Source organism: Taudactylus pleione, unplaced genomic scaffold, assembly GCF_031769625.1.
Source record: "Taudactylus pleione unplaced genomic scaffold, aTauple2 ptg000201l, whole genome shotgun sequence".
NCBI lineage: Eukaryota > Metazoa > Chordata > Amphibia > Anura > Myobatrachidae > Taudactylus > Taudactylus pleione.
Window position 1 is genome coordinate 51153253 of NW_028284603.1, and position 22758 is coordinate 51176010.

Consider the following 22758-nt stretch of genomic DNA (forward strand, 5'->3'; position numbering starts at 1 on the left):
CCACTGGTCCCCCCTAACTCCTCTCTCCACTATTCACTCTCTCCTTAACCCCTCCCTTCAGCAATAATAGCAGTAGTAGTAGTAATAATTAAAATAATAACAATAATAAAACTCGGCCTCCACCACCCCTATATAGCCAGCCAGCCACACTCCTTTAATGTTTACTATTATTATTGTTATTAGTTTAAATAATCTCTCTTCTCCCCTCGTCCCCCCTAACTCCTCTCTCCCCTATTAACTCTCCCCTTAAGCCCTCCCTTTAGCAATAATAGCCATAGTAGTAGAAGTAATGATAATAATAATAATAATAATAAAACCCAGCCTCCACCACCCCTATATAGCCGGCCAGTCACACTCCTTTGATGTTTATTATAATTATTATTAGTTTAAATAATCTCTCTTCTCCCCTGGTCCCCCCTAACTCCTCTCTCCCCTATTAACTCTCCCCTTAACCCCTCCCTATAGAAAAAATAGCAGTAGTAATAATAATAATAATAACAATAATAAAACCCGGCCTCCACCACCCCTAAATAGCCGGCCTGTCACACTCCTTTGATGTTTATTATTATTATTATAATTATTATTAGTTTTAATAATCTCTCTTCTCCCCTGGTCTTCCCTAACTCCTCTCTCCCCTATTCACTCTCCCCTTAAACCCTCCCTATAGCAAAAATAGCAGTAGTAATAATAATAATAATAATAAAACCCGGCCTCCACCTCCCCTAAATAGCCGGCCAGTCACACACCTTTGATGTTTCTTTTGTTTTTATTATTATTATTATTATTAATATTAGTTCCCCCCTAACTCATCTATCCCCGATTAAATCTCCCCTTAACCCTTCCCCTTAGCAATAATAATAATAGTAATAATAGTTAAAATGATAATAAAAATAATAGGAATAATAATAGTAATAACAATGAAAAATATATAAACATGTTTTAAAAATTCTAAAAACATAAACATGTTCTTCTTTTCTTCATCATGGCTCTGAAGTGCTGTATAATAACAAAAAGAAAAAAGTAAGACTTTAATGTGTGTTTTCTATGGTAAAAAACACACACACTACAGTATCTTACTCTGTTTGTTGCTGTGTGAACCTGCACTATGGATGCAGAAGGCCTCCAACATGCATTGTCATCTCCTGCCAATATGTCTTATTTCTATACCCAGCACCTTCATCATTAGATCTCTCATATTGTGACTATTCATGATATTAATTATCGGGGTTCGGACCCTGATAATTAACATTGTAACTCGATGCAAGCACCGGAGCAATTCATCATTGCTCCAGCGTGGAGACAGCCGATCCGAAAATCAGCTGTGTCCCCGAACTGTTTCACTGTCCTTTCAGAGCAGTGAGACAAGTGCACATGCGTAACCTACAGGTCACGTATGCGTACAAGAGCCCCGTCGTCTAAAGAAGGGAGTCGGACAGGGGTGGAGGGATCCGAAAGAACCCTCTTCGCTATCCGGGACTCCTTCTATAGGGAAGGAGTAGACTGTGAGCCCGGAACCGGAGCACTTGTCATCTAAAGATGGCGAATGCTCCCGCACTCAAGCCCCGAAAATATTGTATTTTCGGAGCTTGATTAATTCTGACCCCATACTAGTGTATGGGGACAGTGGCCCATTCAGCGTGAGGAAGGTAAACAGAAGATATCACAGATACCTTCTTGATGAATGGTCCGATAACTTAATTTCTACAATTGCAGGTGAAAATGTTAATTTTCCCCTGCTTTTGTAGAAATTAAGTGATGATGAATAGGCCCCTATATGATGAAACAAGGGATGCACAGGATGTTATTGTTCATTTACTCATTTAATCAGTATGTGAGGTAATATATTCCCTATCCTGCAGTACCTATTATCACACAGACAGCAGGCACGTAACCAAATGGGATAGGCCATCCCCTTCCCCAAGTTCAGTCATACATTGTGTGGCTGCACAGTGACTGGGTATGAGATCATCTTACACAGTAGCAAACTGATTGGTGGATGGTGCTGGCCATTCACAAGATGGAGTAGCTGGAGGTCTCCATACTTTGATTAGTGAATGTCTGAAACTATCCACTAATCAGAGGGCAGGCTGCTGTCACATGGCCTGTACAGTGCACAGACAGACAGCAAGACACCACAGGAGGGGCAAGTTATTTAATTGTTTCACCCTACAGATATGTGATCTAATTCCATAATAATTATACCAATAAACTTTTTGGAGTGGGCTCAGTCCAGGGGCCTATCTATAATGGGTGCAGGGTGTGCGGGGAACATGGGCCCCTGGGTCCAAGGGGGCCACGCACCGCACACCCTGCCCCCATAATATTACGTACCTCTCCAGGGTGCCACGTCGGTGCGCGGGTCCTTCGCTATAAAATGACTAGACAATGGCCACAGTGGCCATTTTCCCGTTTTTTGCGCATGCGCAGTACAGGGAAAATGGGCGCCGCTGCAGTGCCCAGAGTCTGTAACTCCAGCGCTGGCCACGCACAACTCAGTGCACTGCCGGGCGGAGAGGAGGGGGCCCGTGTCGGAGACTGCACACGGGCCCCCTCCTCTCTAGAAACGGCCCTGGCTCAGTCTCATAATTACTTCAGAGATCTGATTTTTTATTATGTTATATGTAGATTTAAATTATATTATACTGTATTATATTATGTATATTATATTGTGCTGCTAGAGCTCTACGGTCTCATTTAGCATTATTGCAGAGATGGGTAAGGAGGGGAATATTCTACATTATAATGTCATCAGAGATATGGGGCCTGATTTTGAATTACAGAGATTGAAGTATGGGGAACTCTATATTAAAATGCCAACAGAGATCTCATGAACAACCATGGCTGTGTATGAATCTAATAATTAAGACACTTTCATAGAGGAACTGACTATAAAAACTCAAAGTTCAATATTATCATCAGCATCAATCAACTGATTGCTGAGTGACAGACATGAGCCCTGAGATGTATAAGTCACCCTCTTAGAATTTACCTTCTTCATCCAGCGAGAAGTCTAAACAATTTCTGCTGGGAGATGGAGACATATTCTGTAGAGCACATTCTCAGAGGTGACCTCAGAAGAATAGAAAAGAAAATGTGTTAAAATTATACTCTTAACTTATAAAGAGAATATACACATAAAATATAAACATGAATACGAAAACCATCAGCCTGAAACCATCTCTTCGTTCCATAACCATCTTCCAGGTGTTAGGCCATCTCGCTCCATGCAGGTGGAAGGCTGGTGTTCTGGGGATGGTCCTCCAGTTGGAGCCCACATATGAGAACCCTCTGAACAGCTCCTGGTCTATTGAGCTCAGTGGTGTTATCTGAGCCTCTGCTGCTTCCATCTCCTCGATGTTACATCCTCGGGAGCTGAGTTCAATGGTGGGCTATAGGAAGAAGAGACAAATAAACATCCATGTACTAAAATCTGATTTCAAATTCATAAAAGCTAAAAGTGTTAGAAAAAAGTAAGATGTGACATGTATCTATGGAGCCGCTGATAGCACAGGCTAGTGTAGTGTGGTTCTGCTCAGTGGCCTCTCTATAAAGGGTGCGGGGTGTGCGGTGCATATATTGTAGGCTGCAAAGTCTACTGGCGCCCAAACCATACCAGGGCCAAAACTAGGATTTTTCTCACCCGCGGGAAGGCAGTAATTTGGCCCCTCCCCCCCAAAAAAAACAACAATGAAGACATTTTTTTACGTGCAATGCATGTGCACTCCTGAAAAGGGTGTGTAGTTTCATGTATTACATTACGCCACACAGTAATGCCCACAACACATTATACCACAGTAATGTCCCTTACAACACATTATGCCACACTAATGCCCCTTACACATTATGCCACAGTAATGCCCCTTAAGCATTAAGCCACCTTAATACCCCTTACACATTATTCCATAATAATACCCCTTACACATTATGCCATAATAATGCCCTCTTACACATTATGCCACAATACCCACCATAATGCACCTTACACATTTATGTCCCCCTTCCTTCCCCAAAGCCTCTCACCTTGTTCCCAGGATTTGAAGCCCCTCACCCTAAAATTTGGAGCTGCACGCCGCATTGGCAAGCTTGCTTTCCAGCTAAGGATTTGGGGCCACATGCCTGCATTGGCAGGCAACCGTCCGCAGCCCTTGAGAGACAAACCACCATCATTCTAATGTGACACCGGTCACGGGCCAATCAGAACTTGCAGACCAGCAGCCGCTGCTGATTTGCAGCTGGTCCACGAGCTCTGATTGGCTCTCGATTGGCGCTACATGAGAATGATTGCAGCTCTGTGTCTCTGCAGGGCAACGGGCAGCTGCCTGCCAGTCCCGGCATGCGGCTCCAAACCCACACTAACAGCCAGGTACCTAGGCCCCCAATCAGCAGCCTGTTCTCAGTACCCCCAAGACCAGTGTCAAGGGCACGTGCCCCCCTAGTAGCTGCCCTGACCATACACCCTGCACCCATGTTCAATACTTAGATCTCCAGAGTTCCATGTTTGCAGTGGCTGGACTCAATATAAAAATGTACATGAAATCACTTACTACATATGGGTGCAATGTGATTGCAGTTATTTCATTAGCTAAATAAAGCAAGTAATGCCACAGTGATCACCATGTGGATAGGCTGAGCGATGTCCTCTCATCATAAAATTATAGTTGACCTTCATCTTTTTATTATATATGTAAATGACCCTTATTATCTTTAAATGCATTAATTGTGCAAAACTGCTTTTTTTCCTATACTTACTAGGTCAGGGACATGTGGTGGTGGGAGTCTAAGGGCTTCCAGCGAGACCCAATCCATACGCTGGAACAAAGGATGCTGGCGGATGTTTCCGTTGGCTCCCAAACGCCTGGATGGATTTTTACACAGGAGCTGCTTAACGATGTCTTTAGCCACAACTCCTGCCTTGTGGAACCGTCTGGGATGGTAGCGACGGGTTCCGGTAATCATTTCATTAATGATGATACCAAATGAATACCAATCCACTCCAGCATTGTACTCCTCTCCTGCCAGCATCTACCATAGAGAAAGATATTATAGCACATTGTTACTCTATCATTATCTACTATATGCCATGTGTCTGTGTCTCATTGGCACTAGTTCTTTGCTATTATCATCCCACTTTCAGTAGGTAACAGTTTGGGCAGCATTCTATAGCTGAGTCTTTGCCGCAAATTGCTCAAAGTGGCTAAAAACGTCACAACCGTGACTAGGAATGGTCATATAGGGCTTTCTATTGATGGTCACCTTCCATGGTGCCATCGATGATAACCATCGATGGTGCATAACAAAACATCTATGGAAAACCATTGATGGTTTGCACCACTTGATGGCCACTGCTGCCTAGTAAATAGTGGGTTGCGGGCCAATATAAAACATGGGGTGGGACTTAGCAGGCTACCAGGGGGTGCAGCTAAGCTCCTTGTCTCTCTGTAGAAGAAAAAAACATTGAGCTCCATTGGCTCTCTGCAATCGATAGCAAAACCGTCGCCCATCGGTAGTAACCCTTTAATGCTTGTTAAATATCGATGGTCGATGGCCATCCTTAGCCGTGACTTCCACGGACAGAACTCAAAGTGAATCTGTCACTCAGTGATGTCAATAGGGAAGTGTGAGCAGTGTCATTGTGCAGGGCCCTTGGTATGGCACTGTCTCTGTCCCAGGCTCCTGTATTTGGCTTGCAGGGTGCTTGGTCACTACAAACACACACCCTGCAGCCTGTAGAGCTGCCTGGAGTGTCGTAACACAATGAAGTCACATATTTATGGGCGGGGCTGGCACAGGGTGCCACAGAGTACTTCCCCAGCACTGCTGTCACACATGCTTGCTCCTGGGTAGGCAGGTCAATGATGCTCTTATTAAGAGTACAATAAAGGTGTGATGACACAGCTATGAACAGATGGAGGCCAGAATTATTATTTGGGGTAGGTCAGGGACGTGTGCACATTCACTGATGATGATGATCACCAGCACTAGCGACCCACTTGTCAATGAATGATGGCGAATGCACCACTTATGCTGGCAGGACATATAGGGCCTGATTCTGAATTGGACGCAATGCCGATGGTCACAGAGTTGGGCAATGTTTTGCTACTGCGCTTACCCGAAAATCCCTAAAACTCCTACGGCGCATGTGTTACACAGTGTGTGCGCACAAAGACACTGATGAGCCGCACACCATCAGACATGTCTAGGAGAAGTGCTTGGCATTCCTGGGTGGTGACTGGGAGGTGGCTAAACAGATGCACAGAGATGGTCTGTATTATGGGTGTGTCAGTAACGTGTTTGTGTACATGGGTGCTCAATCACTCACAGTGAGGCCATACTTGTATAATCTGCACCTGCCATAGTGCTGGTATAAGTTTCTATGGTGTGACTGATGGTGGTGACTACAGATGCACCAGGCAGTATTACAGCATCTACATATGCCCATAGTGACGTCTCAGTCCTTGCACACACAGATGTACACCAGGGAAGGGCTGTGTAGTGGCATTACATGGTATCACATACGGGCGATTACTAAAGACACAGACACGTCTGCTCCCACCTCTGACTTAGGCCCATAATGTTTTATTTGTGTGTGGTGTAACCATTTTTTTCTCCATATGGAGAGTTTTTTCTATGTTTTAGAAAAGATTTTTACATTTTATGCCTAAAAGTGATGTAAACACTGTATTTTGCAGTCAAAACAAATGGCAAAAAACATTGATTAATAATGTAAGAAATGTATGTGACATCTGCCAGGCGTAAGCCGGAGCATATGCTGCTGATAGTAATAATATATTATACCCCTCACCTCTGGTGCCATATATCCAGGGGTTCCAGCGTAGGCTGTGGCTGTCTGGTCACCAAAGATGTTATCGATTGCCAGGCCGAAATCAGCAATTTTCAGATGACCAGACTCTGCCATCAGGATGTTATCTGGCTTTAGGTCTCTATAAAGAAAGATTTATGATAAATGAGAACTATTTTGTCTAGTGAGAAATATATACTGTACATGAATTACTAGTAGTATTACAGGAGTCACATTTTGCAGACAGCGCCACCTAGTGATTACAGTGATTTCAGTTCTTACATTAAGCGTAATAAGAAAGTGCACATCACTGTGACCTGATTATGGGCTCTATTTATTAACATTATTTTTACTAAAATAAAGTGAAAAAGGGTGTTTTCACACCCTTTTCACATTATTTTAGTTTCACCTGTAGTTATTACAGGGCAATTGGAGTAGAATTAGTAAAATTCTACTCCAAACCCCAGTATCACTTATTTTTAGTAAAGCAGATCGCATTTCCCATAATTGTAATGGGAAATGTGATCCGACCATAGTTACTAAAAATAAATTGTAAAAAAATACCGGGGGAAGCCCTGTGATAATAACGCCACCTGGAGGTGGCGTTATCCAGGATCTCCCCCGGTTACCGGGCTCCCACTCTGCTCTAACGGGGAGAGCAGAGGCGGGAGCTGGTACCAGTAATCAGCTATGTGGTCTAAGCAGACCGCAAGCTGATTGCTGTAAAAAAAAGAAAAAAAAAATGAAACATTTTTTTTTTACTTACCTGAATCCAGGGACCGGTGATCGGGCCTCCGGTGATGGCTCCTCTCCGGTCAGCTGGTCTCCCATAGTGCACTGCGGCCCGGTCATCAGGTGATCGGGCGCCAGTGCAGTATGGGAGATCACCTGATCGGGAAGCCCAGAGAAGACCACCGGAGGCCAGGAGGATGCAGGTAAGTGTAATGAAGGGAGGGGGGTTGCGGGGGTCCGCGATCGTGGGGGCGGGGCTTAGCATCGGTGGGGGGGTAGTAGTGGTGGTCGGTCGGCGCATGCGCGGGCTCTTAGTTGCGGTATTTTTTCAGAAAATACCGCGACTAGAGTGCGGATGGGATCCGCAGGGACAGAGCTTTATCGCAAGCTCTGTCCCTGCAAGGGATTTATAGTAAATCCCTGTGATATGCGAATGCAATGCGAATTCACTCGGTAATATCACACTACAATCCGCATTCAATATGCGGATTGTAGTAAATAGAGCCCTATGTATGAAATTGGAATTATTAGTATAATTACCGATGGATGATACCCTTAGAGTGCAGGTGTTGTACACCACATGTGATCTCAGCTGCGTAGAACCTTAAAGAGAAGAAATTATTGTAACTTGTTGACACTAGAAAAAGGTAGAAAACCTGATATCCCCACTTACCCCCTCATGTCATACACTGCCCCTGTCACATGACACCCTGTTATCACTGACACATTCTCACAACTATGCTCCCACATGATCAGCACATTGACATATATGGAAGACATTCCATGATCTAATAAGACCATATGTTAGCAGGGCTATCAAGACAATGGTGGGACCAGGTGATATATAGGTGGTGTGGTCAAATCCCCCTGCAAAAAATGACTGGAAAATACTATGTGCACCTGCAAAGGGGGGCCCAGGCACCCCGCCAACCCCCTCAAACAAGTCCAGGCCCCGGTAATTAGTATCTGCTCCCCCTTCTCTCTGTGCCCCTGCATGTTATTCTATCCATACTCACATTCAACATAAAGACCAAATTAAGGTGATCAGTAATGAAAAGATTACATTGAACATTTGCCATTCCCTGGAGAGGATGGCCCAGGTGTATGGGATGGGGGCATGTACATTAAAGTCTGCATTTTATTTAAGTCTAACTCCTTTCAATGCAGATGTAATGCAGCTCAAAACTGAGTATTATTATCTTAAACAAGCTCTATTGATAAGGACAAGGTACCCCAGTAATGTTAGCTGCTGGGCCATCTAGCGTCCCAGCTTTGGGTAAAGGTGTAGGGGTAGGAAATATTAAGGGGAATTTACAAAAGGTGTACAACCCTTATACTGTCCCTATCTCTGCACACCCTGTTACAGTTCATTTCAGTACATGTCTGTTGTATTTGAGGTGCTTACGTTGCGCTGGTGATGTCCAAGCAGCCTTTCCTCTGCAGGAACTGGTATAAGTCCCCGCCACTCGCGTATTCCAGACCCAGAAATAGATGGTTCTGTTTGATTGGACACACACAACAGTCATATAATACATTTTATTAGGAGAACATGGCAACAACTCCAAGTGAGCGTACTGGCTCATAGCAACATTATTACCCAAGAAGAGATGAAACCTGTATTTATGGTAAATGTGTAAATATAAATAAAGAATTCTAACTAATGATCCTTGTCTAAAATACACTGTACCGTGGTCTGGAAGGCAAGGTGACCATGGATGAGGAAGGCACTACCAGACGCAACCTCTAGCACCCTGCGCTCCACAAACACCAGCTCCGGGTCCTTCAATAGCAGCTTTCTCTTCTTGATGACCTTCACTGCCAGTCGCTGACCAGTCAGAGAGTCCTCAGCCAGCAGGACCTACAGGTGATAGAGGCATACACACACAATCATATTTCTACTTACATTTTATTACCTCTATACGCATCCATATCTTTAGAGGTTAGCGGTATATTGTATTTCCAGTGTCATTAAAGTAAAAAATAAATGTCATTTTTAGATATTACACATTGACACATTACGTCCATGACGCTAATTGGAGGACCAGGCAGCAGCTCTGCCGGGAGGAGGTCACGCCCGCATGCCGTTACTCAGCAGCAGAGTCTTTGGGGGTAGGAGGGCAGAAGGCTTAGGGGGAAGGGGGGAAGCTCCATGTGGCTTGAAGGGGGGCCCCCACAAGCCTTAACCTGGCCCTGTCCTACTGCTTTATGGTGATGCTTAATGACGTACATGGAGTGACAATGATAATATATTCATGATGCCTCCTTTACTACAATGTCTGAGTCACACAGTTGTTACCTGAGTTATGTAACCACAGTCACATGACTTACCTTCCCAAAGCTGCCCTGGCCCAGTAGATGGCAGAATGACAGCCTCTTGATGTATGAAGAGACTGTTTCTCCAGGAGCAGCTTCCTGAACACCACTTCCTCCTTATAGGGATAAAAAAGTGAACAATGTAACATTTACTATTCAGAGTTAGGGATCTATTTATTATCATTAGTTTTACTAAAATTAAGTGAAAAAGGGTGTTTTCACACCCTTTTCACATTATTTTAGTTTCACCTAAAGTTACTACAGGGCAATTGGAGTAGAATTCGTAAAATTCTACTCCAACCCCTACGTATCACTTATTTTTAGTAATCAGATCGCACTTCCCATAATTGGAATGGGAAATGCAATCTGTGTGCAAGTTACTAAAAATAAATTGTGAAAAATATACCTGGGGAGGCCCTGTGATAATAACGCCACCTGGAGGTGGCGTTATCCAGGGTCTCCCCCGGTTACCGGACTCCTGCTCCGCTCTAACATGCAGAGCCCGGAGTCGGCCCCAGTGATCAGCTGTGTGGTCTAAACAGACCACACGCTGATACACTGCAAAAAAAAAAAAGTCAAAAAAAAAATGTACTTACCTGAGTCCAGGGACCGGAGTTCGGGGCTCCGGTGATGTCCTCCCTCCGGTCAGCTGGTCTCCCTTATTGCACTGCGGCCCGGTCATCAGGTGACCGGGTCCCAGTGCAGTATGGGATGTCAGCTGACCGGAGTAATATCACACGACAATCTGCATTCACAATGCAGATTGTAGTAAATAGAGCTCTTAGAGGCACATGTAAAATGCATGTACATTATTGTATTGTATTACACCATTATGTAACTGTAATGCAGTCAGAATACTGTTGTGTACAGAGAGAGCACATAAACTCAGCCATACAGAGGAAAGTGGGTCATCAATTGCTACTGTTGGAAAAATGGTCAGGGATGGGCTGTGAAGGGGTATTTGCACCTCAGGCTGGTGTCATATTGCATCACCTTGTGCCAGTCAGTTGCTTAATATTATTTGTATAATAGCTGACCATCAGTGTATCTGGGATATCCTCAGTGGGCCCTATTGCTTAACCATTTAATTGACTAATATTTTCCAAAAATTACCCCAAAATTGTTGATTTTTTTAAATGATCAAATTATGTAAATAATTATTTACACCTGATTTGCTAAAACTTAATTAATAAATATGTAGATTATTAATGACATTATATTGAATAAGGGTAATAGTTCTTATTTACATAATTTGATTATTTAATAAATCAATAATTTTTGTAACAATTTAAAAGAAGAGTTTTATACAGGTAAAAAAAACTTTTTAGTGATATATAGTGTGTGTGTATATATATATAAATATATATATATATACCATTTTTATAACTGGGCCAGCAGCAGCAGCAGTGAGTGGGCAATCCTGCGGGGCTGGCCAGGTGAGCAGTGCATGTAAATGGGGAGAGACGAGAATACACAGCATCCCTGAGCCCCTTGAGCTCAGGCTGCAGGAAGACTGTTTTAAAACAGGGGACTGAGCTATTAATTTTATTATTATTCTGTGGGCTAGTAATTTAATGTTATTGGATAGAGGACTGGGCTATTTATTAGTGTGGAGATATTATTTCATGTAATGGGGATGTGGGCTGGGCTATTAATTTATTGGTGTGGTGGGGTAATCATTTAGCAGTGGATGGGAACTGTTCATTTAATGATGAGGGATATTAATATAATAGTGGCATCTTGGCAATGTCTATTAATTTAAGGTGGGGATGAGGGTTATTTATTAAATATTGATGTTATTATGGGCTTTATAGGATGGAAGTTATATTTATTTATTGGGGATGGCTACATGGGATCAACAGTGGTCATGTTTATTATGTTGATCCCAGAATGGGAGATGTGAAATGACTGAGCAGTGAGCGCTGTATACCGTGATCACTCGCACCGCCGGTATTCTGTGCTGACTGCCCAAAGTCCTGATAATGCGCCTGTGCTGCTGCGCAGTGTGTAACTTCCCGTATCCCCACACAACTGCATGCCTGAAACTCTCTGTAACCCTGGTTCTCTCTAGAATATGTGTTATTTATTAATGGCAATGTGAAGGCACAATTGTCCCCTGTGGGCTATATTGCACTTTACACATTATATTGTGTAGGAATAATGTACTATAACTGTGAGGGGGGAGTGCTAGTCCCTTATTTTGCCAGGGGCCTTCACCATATTAACTGTAGGTGGGGCCAGGGGTATAACTAGGTATTTGAAGACCCCATAGCAAAAGTTTGAGAAGGGCCCTATGTAGCACCCAATAGCAGTGTAGGACTGGCCCACAGGGGTACAGGGGAAACCCCTGGTGGGCCCCACTGACCAAGGGCCTACACTCTTCTCTAGTGCTCAGGATGCAGACTGTACACTTGAATTATTAATTATACATATGTTAAATTATACTGCACAGGACTATGATGTATTTTCTATAATGCATTGCTGTTATTAATCTTGTACATTATCTTGCATGCATTAGCAGTATTTACTATATATATTCTTTAAGGGACCCAGACCATGCACTCTTAATGGTTAGCCAAGCCTCTGTGGAGGCTGGCCACAACCCCAAATATGGGCCCCTATCACTGCATTCCCCCGGTGGGCCCTTCATGCTCCAGTCCGAGACTGCCCAATAGTAAAAAAATATAACACATATAACTTTGACAAGGTAGATCAGCCCCCATCAGCACTGGGCCCTAAAGGAGGTGTACCCCTTGCATCTATTGTAGTTAGTAGGGATTAGCATAAGATGAGTAGTCAAGGCTAAAGCAACATGCAGGGCCGGTACGAGGCATGTTCATCTATTGCAGTCGAACAGGGGCGCCACCCCACTGAGGGCACACTAATGCCAACCTTCCCGATTTTCAGCGGGACAGTCCTGTTTTTTGGGCACTGCTCTGCTGTTCTACCCGTGGGCCGAAGTGTCCCGCTGGTGGTAAGGAGGTTGGGCACTCCCACCACCACAGCTGTGCCGGCCCCATAGAAAAGTAATGGACAATTCAGTGCAGCAAGAGGGCTGGGGGCAGCCCAGCTACTGAAGGAGAGCTGGCCTTCGCCCCAAGCCTGACGTTAAATGGGATACGTGCCATACAGGCACGTCCCCAATTAGCGTCACTTAGGGGGCATGGTCTACGATAATTAGGCCACACCTCCTTTTTGGGTGCTCACGACTTCACCGAGTGCAGGGTGAGGGGCATCGTATTCCCTCTCCACACAGGGCGTGACTCCTCCTCGAGCCAGCCCTGGTAACATGCAATAGTATGTGGAGTTGCAGCAACTCAAGGGGGAGCATATTACAGTAAACAAACCTAAATACATAAAAAATGCTATAAAGTATTCAGTTATACCCCAAGTATTTCATTAATGTAGAGGTGAGATTGTATGCTGTGCTCCATTTTGTTGTGGCTAAAGGGTATTGACATTTAAAATACTCCCTGGAACTACAATGAAACATCTTACAATGGAATTGTTTCCTCTATGAGTAACAAGTAGACATAGCTTATTAGGAGCATCTCCACATAATTGTGGGCTATGCAGGGATTGTGCATATGTGTAAATACACCTGTATATTCAGGAGGATCTCTTGCACCAGGGAAAGGGCTGACGCAAGTGAGAACTAAAAATAATGACAGCTATGAAGCCAAGCGTACAGATTGTAGCAGTCCAGTCCCAAGGATGCATACAACTCAGCGTGTGGGTGATATCTGTATTTAGGGCCTGATTCATTACAGATCACTATTGCGATCGCAGCTGCGATTATGCATGCAGTTCTGTGAAATATGCTAATGTTTGCAACCACTCAGCCAGCATAGAGACGCCCACTACCGCTGTCTCACATCCGTAATACCTCTCAGTCAGAGACGGATTTAGACCTCACGGGGCCCTGGGCAAGATACCGATTTGGGGCCCAATATTATAGTAGGTTTTGCTGGAGCAAGATACACAGATCATATTACATACACACATCCATCCATACATATATATATATATATATACATACACACACACACACATATAGATACACACATACAGTATATATATTACACACAGTAATATGATTTGTATATGTTGCTCCAGGGACACCTACTGTAATATTTGCACAGTTATCACAGTAGGTGTTGCTAGATCACATTATATTATGTATATATTTATATATACATGGGAGAGGGAGCAAAGATGGAGACAGGAGGAAAGGGGGGAAAATAGGGCGAGGCGGGAAGAAAGGGGACGAACAGAGGTGGATGGGAGTAAAGGGGGGCCGACAGAGGGAAATAGGAGGAAATGTGGATAGACAGAGGGAAATAGGAGGAAATGTGGATAGACAGAGGGAAATAGGAGGAAATGTGGATAGACAGAGGGGATGGGAGGAAATGGGGGAAGAACATGATGAGAGAAGGAAAAAGGGAATAACAATGGAGAAAACTGAAGTTGGAAGATCAGGCAAGAAAATAAATACCTACATAGTGACTTGGCGAATATACAGTATGATAAACGAAATGACTGTATAGGAGTGGAGAGGGTTAAACTTCCTAGGCTGGGGGCAGACCAGTGTGGGGAATCATGTGATAATTAGGGCCTATGGGTTCTTAGGATTGTAGGTTTTAGCAGGGATATTAGAGTTTGTTGGAGGCGGAGTCAGCCTCTTTTGTTCCTGTCTTCCCACCCTCCCTCCCTAAATTTTATGTTATGTGCTCTCTTTAATTTGGGTTTGGTGATTTCTTCGTTGGCTATTTTAGGCGGGAAAGAACGGCAGGTTACCTATTAGCACTGTGAATATTGGTTTACTTTTTGTTTCGCTTACCTTTGTTGACTGTTAAAGTCTGCTGGACCACCCCGCCGGGGGCAACATCATCACCTTTCAGGGTGGGTAGTCAAGGTAGAAGGCTTGAGCGTATTGTGTTGTGGTTAGAGTGTTTATAGTGTTAGGCTTGGGCTGTTGTTAGCCGTTCTTTCTTTGCAACTATATTTAAATTAATTTAATTAATTTTAGTAATTAATTCATTATCTGTTAATTAAATAAAATAGCTAACAATTCTGCCAAATACAAGTCTCTGTGTCTTTATTTCAATCGAGTATGTTTTATTGTCAATGATTCACGCACTGGTCAATCCTCAGACGATGGGAGGTTTATATATATGTATATGCGCACGCATATAATTAGAATTTTTTTTATCAGTTAAACTTACCCAGAGTGCCATCATTCTGTTTGTTCTGGGTCCTGTTGTCTTCATAAGCAGAAGACCATTGTACACAGTAATCACCCCATGGATCTCAGAAGGGGGGTGAAATCAGTTAGGGCAGGGGGAGGTTGACACTGGCCAAAGCAGCATAGTGTAGGGGAGGTTGATTGGTTGGGGCTGCCAGGATTAGTGCATGCTACCAGGGGGAGATTGCTATCATTGTGACTATGGGGGAAAACTACTACTGGCCATAGCTACTGGGGAGGGTGGTTGGACTGGGCTGCCAGAGGGAGCTGGCTACACTGCGGGATGGAGGCGCCATTACAGCGACTGGGTAAGGTTACTGGCCATAGCTGCGGGCGGAGGTAGTTTAGACTGTACTGCACTGCAGAGATCAGCACATGCTGCTGGGTGTAGCGGGCTACACTGCGGGGGCCGGGGGGGGATGATTACAGCAGCGCAGGTGACATGGGAGGTTGGTTGGAGGAGGCTGATACACAGTGCGGGAAGGAGGCTGGCATTACACTGCAGGGAGAGGGTTTGGAGGAGATGCGAGATGCTGTGACTGCAGCAGCTCACGCTGCACACATCACGGCTGGGGGTGGAGCTAAATGAGGTGAGGAGCTGGAAAATGAGCAGCGCTGCTGCTACAGTGCCTGTGTGTCTGGCAGCAACACGGTGCTGCAGGTTCTCTCCAGGGCCGGATTTAGGGGGGCCCGATCACTGGCCCCTTGGGACCCAATGGGCCCTAGGCGGACGCCTAGGTTGCCTAATGGTAAATCCGGCCCTGCTCTCAGTTCTGCGTATAAATCGGTAACAATGAGTAACATCGGCCCCTCACACAGAATTACAGCAGGTCTGACCTGTCTCAGGAATTGAAACATACAGATCACAGGTGCACAACCCCAAATTACTAATTACATATAAATACATTTTCAATCAAATTTTGCAATCGATAGAGGTTTTTAGCATAATCATGGCCAAGGTTATGGGCCTTCCCACCATATCCAGGTAACCTCTTTAGTGTAGGTCCCTAACATACTAGGGGTCAAATCCAGAGTGCAGGACGCCCCCAAAGTAGCCCAGCTAAGCCGCCCTAGGGCACCACCATAATAGGAAAAGTGAAGTGTAAAAGAAATAGTTAAGAGCAGCCACAGCTGCATATATATATATTCAGGGTGTGCAGTCCAGGAATCTTTCCTATATACTGAATCTTTCCTGTCTCAGGAAGTGCAAGTTCCGTTGCATGCAGTGAGTACTCAGGCTGCATATGTTGTCACAGTAGCTAATGTATGCACACCCATGTAATGGCGTTCAAACGGACAGGCACGCCTGGGTTTCTCCTACCACTCCCTCGTCACCACCCCCAAACACTGACATCCCATCACTCACTCTGCGATGGCTTTCTATCTGCGTGTGTAAATTCAATGCTAACCTTCGCATGCGCAGTATGCACCATTGACCGATATGCGTATGCAGTTGCAATTGCGATCCATGCTGTTTCAGGCCCTTAGTTCCATATATGCAATGCTGGAGCTATTATGGCCAACTCGCATTGCACTCTGCATTTAAAACCAGACTCATGATCATTATCCAGCTGCATGCAGTCAGCTGTTATCATGCTTGTAATTAACTAGTTTATTTAAGGTGGTAAAAGATTATGGTTTTACAGGTGAAGCAAAGTTTGTTGCAGCAAACAGAATGTATTATGCTATTTATTCATATAACCCGGGTTACTGACAGCTTAACTCAGACCCTCCAACGCATACTTGTCTACTCTCCCGGGACTCTCCCGATAATAGGGTGCTGCTCCTGGCACCTCGTAAGACTAGGCAAGTCCCCCGGAATGGCCTCCGGCACCTTGCAAACCCACAAAAGTGGGCGGTCCGGGGGTGCGATGATGCGATTCGCGCTGAATCTCCCCCTGCCTTATAATGCCAGTAATATTGGCATTCTAAAGTGGGGGGTGGGGCCACTATGATGCGATTGCATCGGCATGCCCCCGCTCCGCCTACCTGAACCGCCCTCACCCTCCCTGCTGGATGGACCTGGCAGCCCACTCCCGAAGCCCCCTGCAGAAAAGTCGGAAAGTATGCTCCAACGTGACCATTCCATTAGGAATAAAATGCTCTGCTCCTGGACTTCCCTCTTAATTTATGATTGCAGACACCTGTGCTGAAACACCTATCTCATCAATTACCTAGTTCAGCACAGGTGACTGCAATCATACATTAGGTGGGACCCCAGGAGCAGAGCATTTTGTATCTAATGGAATGGGTCATGTTAACTGTGATTCAAGATATCAGAGGTTTAGTTGTGACAAACCATTTACTGCACTAAATCCTGCCCAATATGTAAATAACTGGATAAAACCACATACTCTTCAGCAGTAAACATGTACCTATTGTAGTCAGCTGTAAGGTGCCCATGCAGGAGAGCACAATCTCTTTCTCATAGTAATTATGCCTGCTGCCCCTTTAAATTAAGCATCCTATTTCCATAGCCATGTAACAGCACTGGGTGTGGTTATCATTATCTAGTCCCCTATGCCCGATATCCCCTAACAATGCATGATAAAAAGGGAAATGCTGCATTTTCTATCTAGAAGGAGTAATCACCCCCTCCCCCCGACACATAGTGATTGCATTATGGCTGGTGGGGCAATTTAAGGCTAGGTGGTGCTAAGCAGCTGCAGAGGTGAGAGGACTGCACATGAATAACAGGTATAAATCACATACCTACAGTATAACCTAAGGCCATCAGGCTGAGGGGGAGGATATACAGATTGAGGGGACATGACAGCAGAAAACAAGCTACAGAAGGTCACTAAGGGTATATCTTCAGTTGAGCCATGGGCAGGGCCACCAACAGAAATCTTGGGGCCTGGTACACTGATATCTCTGGGGGGCCCCCTCGACCCCCCTCGCCCACATATATCTCCCCTGCATTTGCCAAAACATGTGTTACAGCTATACATTGAACAGAGATACCCCCATATATATATTAGCTATACACTGAACAGAGATACCCCCATACATATTACAGAGACAACGAGCCTTTGTCACCCCTGTATTGCCACATAATGCCAACACCACTACTGCAAGTCATATGTTGCAGAAGTAACCACATTATCATCTATAACTTGCCCAGGACCCCACGATAGATAGATAGATAGATATGATATAGGAGACAGATAGATAGATAGATGTGACATAGATAGAGAGATAAATATGATATAGGAGACATAGACAAATAGATGAGACAGATATGAGATAGATAGATGATAGATAGATATGAGATAGAGAGATAGATATGATATAGGAGACAGATAGATAGATAAATAGATAGATAGATGTGACATAGATAGAGAGATAAATGTGATATAGGAGACATAGATAAATAGATGAGACAGATATGAGACAGAAAGATAGATATGAGATAGAGAGATAGATAAGATATAGGAGACAGATAGATAGATAGATAGATGTGACATAGATAGATAGATGCATACCTCCCAACATTCTAACTTAGCTAGGTGTCTATGGAAAATGGGAAAGAGCCTCGCGACTTCCCCCATTTTCGTCACTTTGGGGGATGTGCTTGGGGAGAGCGGTTTGTGCTCTCCCCAACTTCCCCCCCACCGCAGTACACGGGTGGGACAGCGGGACAGTCCCAGAAAAACGGGATGTCCTGCATCCAGTTGGGAGGTATGTAGATGTGATATAGATAGATAGATATGAGATAGATCGATAAATATGAGATAGATAGATCGATCGATAGATACTGTAGATAGATAAATATGAGATAGATAGATAGAGTAGATACTGTAGATAGATAGCTATGAGATAGACAGATATTAGATAGATAGATATTATATAGATAGATTTGAGATAGATATGTGATAGATAGATAGATAGATAGATATGAGATAGATAGATAGATAGATAGATATGAGATAGATAGATAGATATGAGATAGATATGAGATAGATAGATAGATAGATATGAGATAGATAGACCATTTTAAAGCCACCCTCTGCTTATACCCATTTTTTTATATTATATATATATTTGGCAGTAGCAGCACAGCGTTTTTGTTTTAAATACTATCCCATAATATTCTATATGTAAATCCAATGCAAAACTAATTAAATTAATTGATTTTGCTTACCGCATCTCACAGTTAGTGTGTGTACCAGTCAGCTGCTGCGCTGCCATTCAGTGACTGTCAGATGCTATGGACTGGTTGGGACTGCCAGCCAGGGAGGGTCAGGTGTCATAGATAGGATTCTGTAGTGTGGAGGGACTGGAGTGGTGGTGCTGCAGGGCTGCTTATGGACAGTGCATATGGATTAGTTTTGCATTGGACACCATTACTGGGGGGAGCTACTACTGGGGACACCATTACTGGGGGGGAGCTACTACTACTGGGGACACCATTACTGGGGGGTAGCCACTACTACTGGGGACACCATTACTGGGGGAAGCTACTACTACTGGGGACACCATTACTGGGGGGGACTACTACTACTGGGGACACCATTACTGGGGGGGACTACTACTACTGGGGACACCATTACTGGGGGGAGCTACTACTACTGGGGACACCATTACTGGGGGGGACTACTACTACTGGGGACACCATTACTGGGAGGAGCTACTACTACTGGGGACACCATTACTGGGGGGGACTACTAGTACTGGGGACACCATTACTGGGGGGAGCTACTACTACTGGGGACACAATTACTGGGGGGGACTACTACTACTGGGGACACCATTACTGGGGGGAGCTACTACTACTGGGGATACCATTACTGGGGGGAGCTACTACTACTGGGGATACCATTACTGGGGGGGGAGCTACTACTGGGGACACCATTACTGGTGGGGCTACTACTGGGGGTACTGCATTGGGAGGGGGAACCTCTACTGGGGACTACTATTGGGGGGAAACTACTACTGGGGGCACTATATAAGGGGCTTACTACTAGGGGACCACTACTGGGGGCACTAAATAGGGAGAACCACTACAGGGGGCCCTGTATAGGGGGGATCGCTGCTGGGGGCCTGCATAAGGGGGACCACTACTGGGGGCACTGAATAAGGGGAACTAATAAGGGGCTGCATAAGGGGGACCACTACTGGGGGAACTAATGGGGGGCTGCTTAAGGGGGACCACTACTGGGGGTACTGTAAAAGGGGCACTACTATGGGCCTGCATAAGAGGGACCACAACTGGGGACATTGTATACTGGGGGTACTGTATAAGGGGCACTACTGGGGTTAAGGTGCATATGGAAAGGAATGGTCAGAGTGACGATAAAGGGGTGTGTCATGTTCACATGCCCCATTTTTAAGTGACCACGCCCATTTTTCCACCATTTTTAGCCTTCCTGGTGCTTCTCTGGCTTGAATACATACTGCTTATCTTCCCAACATGCACCTCCATCTCCAAATTGGAGTTTCTATAGAGGAGTGTATAAAGAGGCGCAATATAAAAAAGCTCAGGGATGGGCTATATATATATATATATATATATATATTTATTTTTTTTTTACAAATCTGTGTCATTATACTGCTTGGAACGGCTACAGGGACTGATTGTACAAGATCCCTCTACCCTGGTTGTTTTCAGGCTTAAAGAAGGATTTTTCTTCATATGACGCTATTCTGAGATGATATTATATAAAATAAGCGTCTACACCTTTATTTAATGTTTTGATGCTTGATGAGTTGCAAAAATGTTAAAGAGCTGTAGGGAGCAATGGCTTCTGCTCTACAGTGTGATACTGTACGAGCTGGTATTAATGGAGAAGATAATTGCGTTATCTTCTCTGGTAACACTTTGCTGTATAGTGGGAATAGTACTGAAAAATGTGGTAACACTCATATCCGCATTGTTTAGTAGAAATGTGTTTGCTGAATAGAGCCCCAACTGTGATATTTTTAGGAAAACCAACAGAGATCATTATCTGTGTTAAAAAAAAGACTAATAACAGTCCCAGGTAGTCCCTTGAACAGCAAAGTACGTTTTTGTATTTATTAATGCATATGTTTATCCATATAAATTAAGGTTGTTTATTGATTAATGCACATTTCATCACTGTAGTTCTTTTTCATAGAATATATTAAACTCTTTTTCTTTATATACTACACTTTAGCATTAAGCAAGTTCTCGTTGGAATTACCACAACCCCACTAATGGCAGTATATCACCTCACTAGTGGTTGGCCTTACCCCTAAGTGGGACCCATGATTACATTCCCTTTAGGGGCAGTAGATGTAGTCTTGGACCATGCTAACTTGAGCAAACAGTTAGAGACCCAAGAGATGGAAAATAACAGATAAAGAAGACTTATAGCCAAATTAAACACCAATTTCTAATTATATTCATAATTTCAGCTGCAAATCCTGATATTGTTATACTGCATGTGATGGCCATAAATGATTACCTCAGATAATATTGAATAATGACTTCATAAAGGTTATCATATTTACCACCAGTTCCACTTTTTATAAAGGCAAAAGGTACATAATTTGTCGGATGTGTGATTCTCATAGGAAATGGGTGTGGTAATTGTGGATAATGGGAGATGTCTAAACTGTCCAGATTGTTTTTGTTGTTTTCTTGTAAGGTTTGTATTATTCCAAGTCTACTGGTTGTCATGTCTTATATATTGATACGGCCATACCTGCTCGTTCCTGTCTCCTTCTAGAGTCACCAAAGTGAATGCCCTCCCCAGATGTTTTCCTTCTCTTCCTGTCTGCAATCATTCCACTGTCTATGCCAATTTCTTCTATCTGATCCTCTCTCTTCCTCCTCTTATCACTCTTTTGGTTGGTATAATCCATAGAAAAACTTTTCTGGCTCCCATCATCAGAGCTGTTTTTCACATGCAGGCACTTCTTTCTTCCTTTCTTGGGAGACTTGGTGGAAATCCTCTTTTTGGCCCAAGACTCCTCCAAACTGTCAGATATCTTTCTTTTCTTCAAAGCCATCATCTTCTTTCTTCTCTTGTAGATAGAAAACTCCTCATCCTCTGAGCTCCTGGCTTCCTCCAGAAGCGACGCCATCCTGCCGACAGTCCAACTGTCTCTGACTCCCAACTGCCACTCAGAGTTTTGAAAGTAAACAGCAGCAGGTGATCATGTGACAGCAGCATGGAAGCTGATGATGGCACCAGCTATGCTTTACCAGACAGGCCACCACCATAGATGATGCCCATTTCATGTAGCTAACTTGTAGCTGATACTGTTACTTCTCCTATTACAATCAATTGATGTTGACAAATGCTTGAAGTTGCAAATCAGGGTAATTAAAAAAAACACATTAATTCATATACATTTTTGAGCTTGGAAGAGGGCCTCTGTGGCATCACTGACAAATCTCCTTGCTGGACTGACACAGATGGTGTTTCGCTTGTATCTTTTATCATGGATGCTGTTTTATGCTAATTAACTATAGAAGGCTAGCTTGTATTGTAAAGAATTTAACCTTTCAGACCTAGAAATTGAATAAATTATAGAGGCTTAAGTAGAAGTACGTATCAGCAACAGCATGACGCACAGTCACAGTGTCCTCTTTAGGGCCATAATTAATTTGAAGAGAAAAGTCAGAGGTCGGACTTTTCGTCATCATCGCCGTTTTTTGCAAGGGCATAGTATTGGGTGCGTGCCCGCTTATCCCCGTATT

General features: G+C 44.0%; 1 protein-coding gene across 1 annotated transcript; it reads right to left on the reverse strand.

The window, feature by feature from the left end:
* Window positions 1–975: 975 nt before the first annotated feature.
* Window positions 976–22139, reverse strand: LOC148518392 (protein kinase C delta type-like). Its single transcript, XM_088477451.1, has 9 exons — window positions 21758–22139; window positions 9860–9960; window positions 9219–9389; window positions 8937–9028; window positions 8072–8134; window positions 6803–6941; window positions 4750–5022; window positions 2990–3389; window positions 976–996 (listed from the first exon to the last, which is right to left on the reverse strand). Exons 1-8 carry the CDS (start codon window positions 22137–22139, stop codon window positions 3111–3113), a joined length of 1500 nt encoding a protein of 499 aa, XP_088333577.1. The 3' UTR covers window positions 976–996; window positions 2990–3110.
* Window positions 22140–22758: the final 619 nt, after the last annotated feature.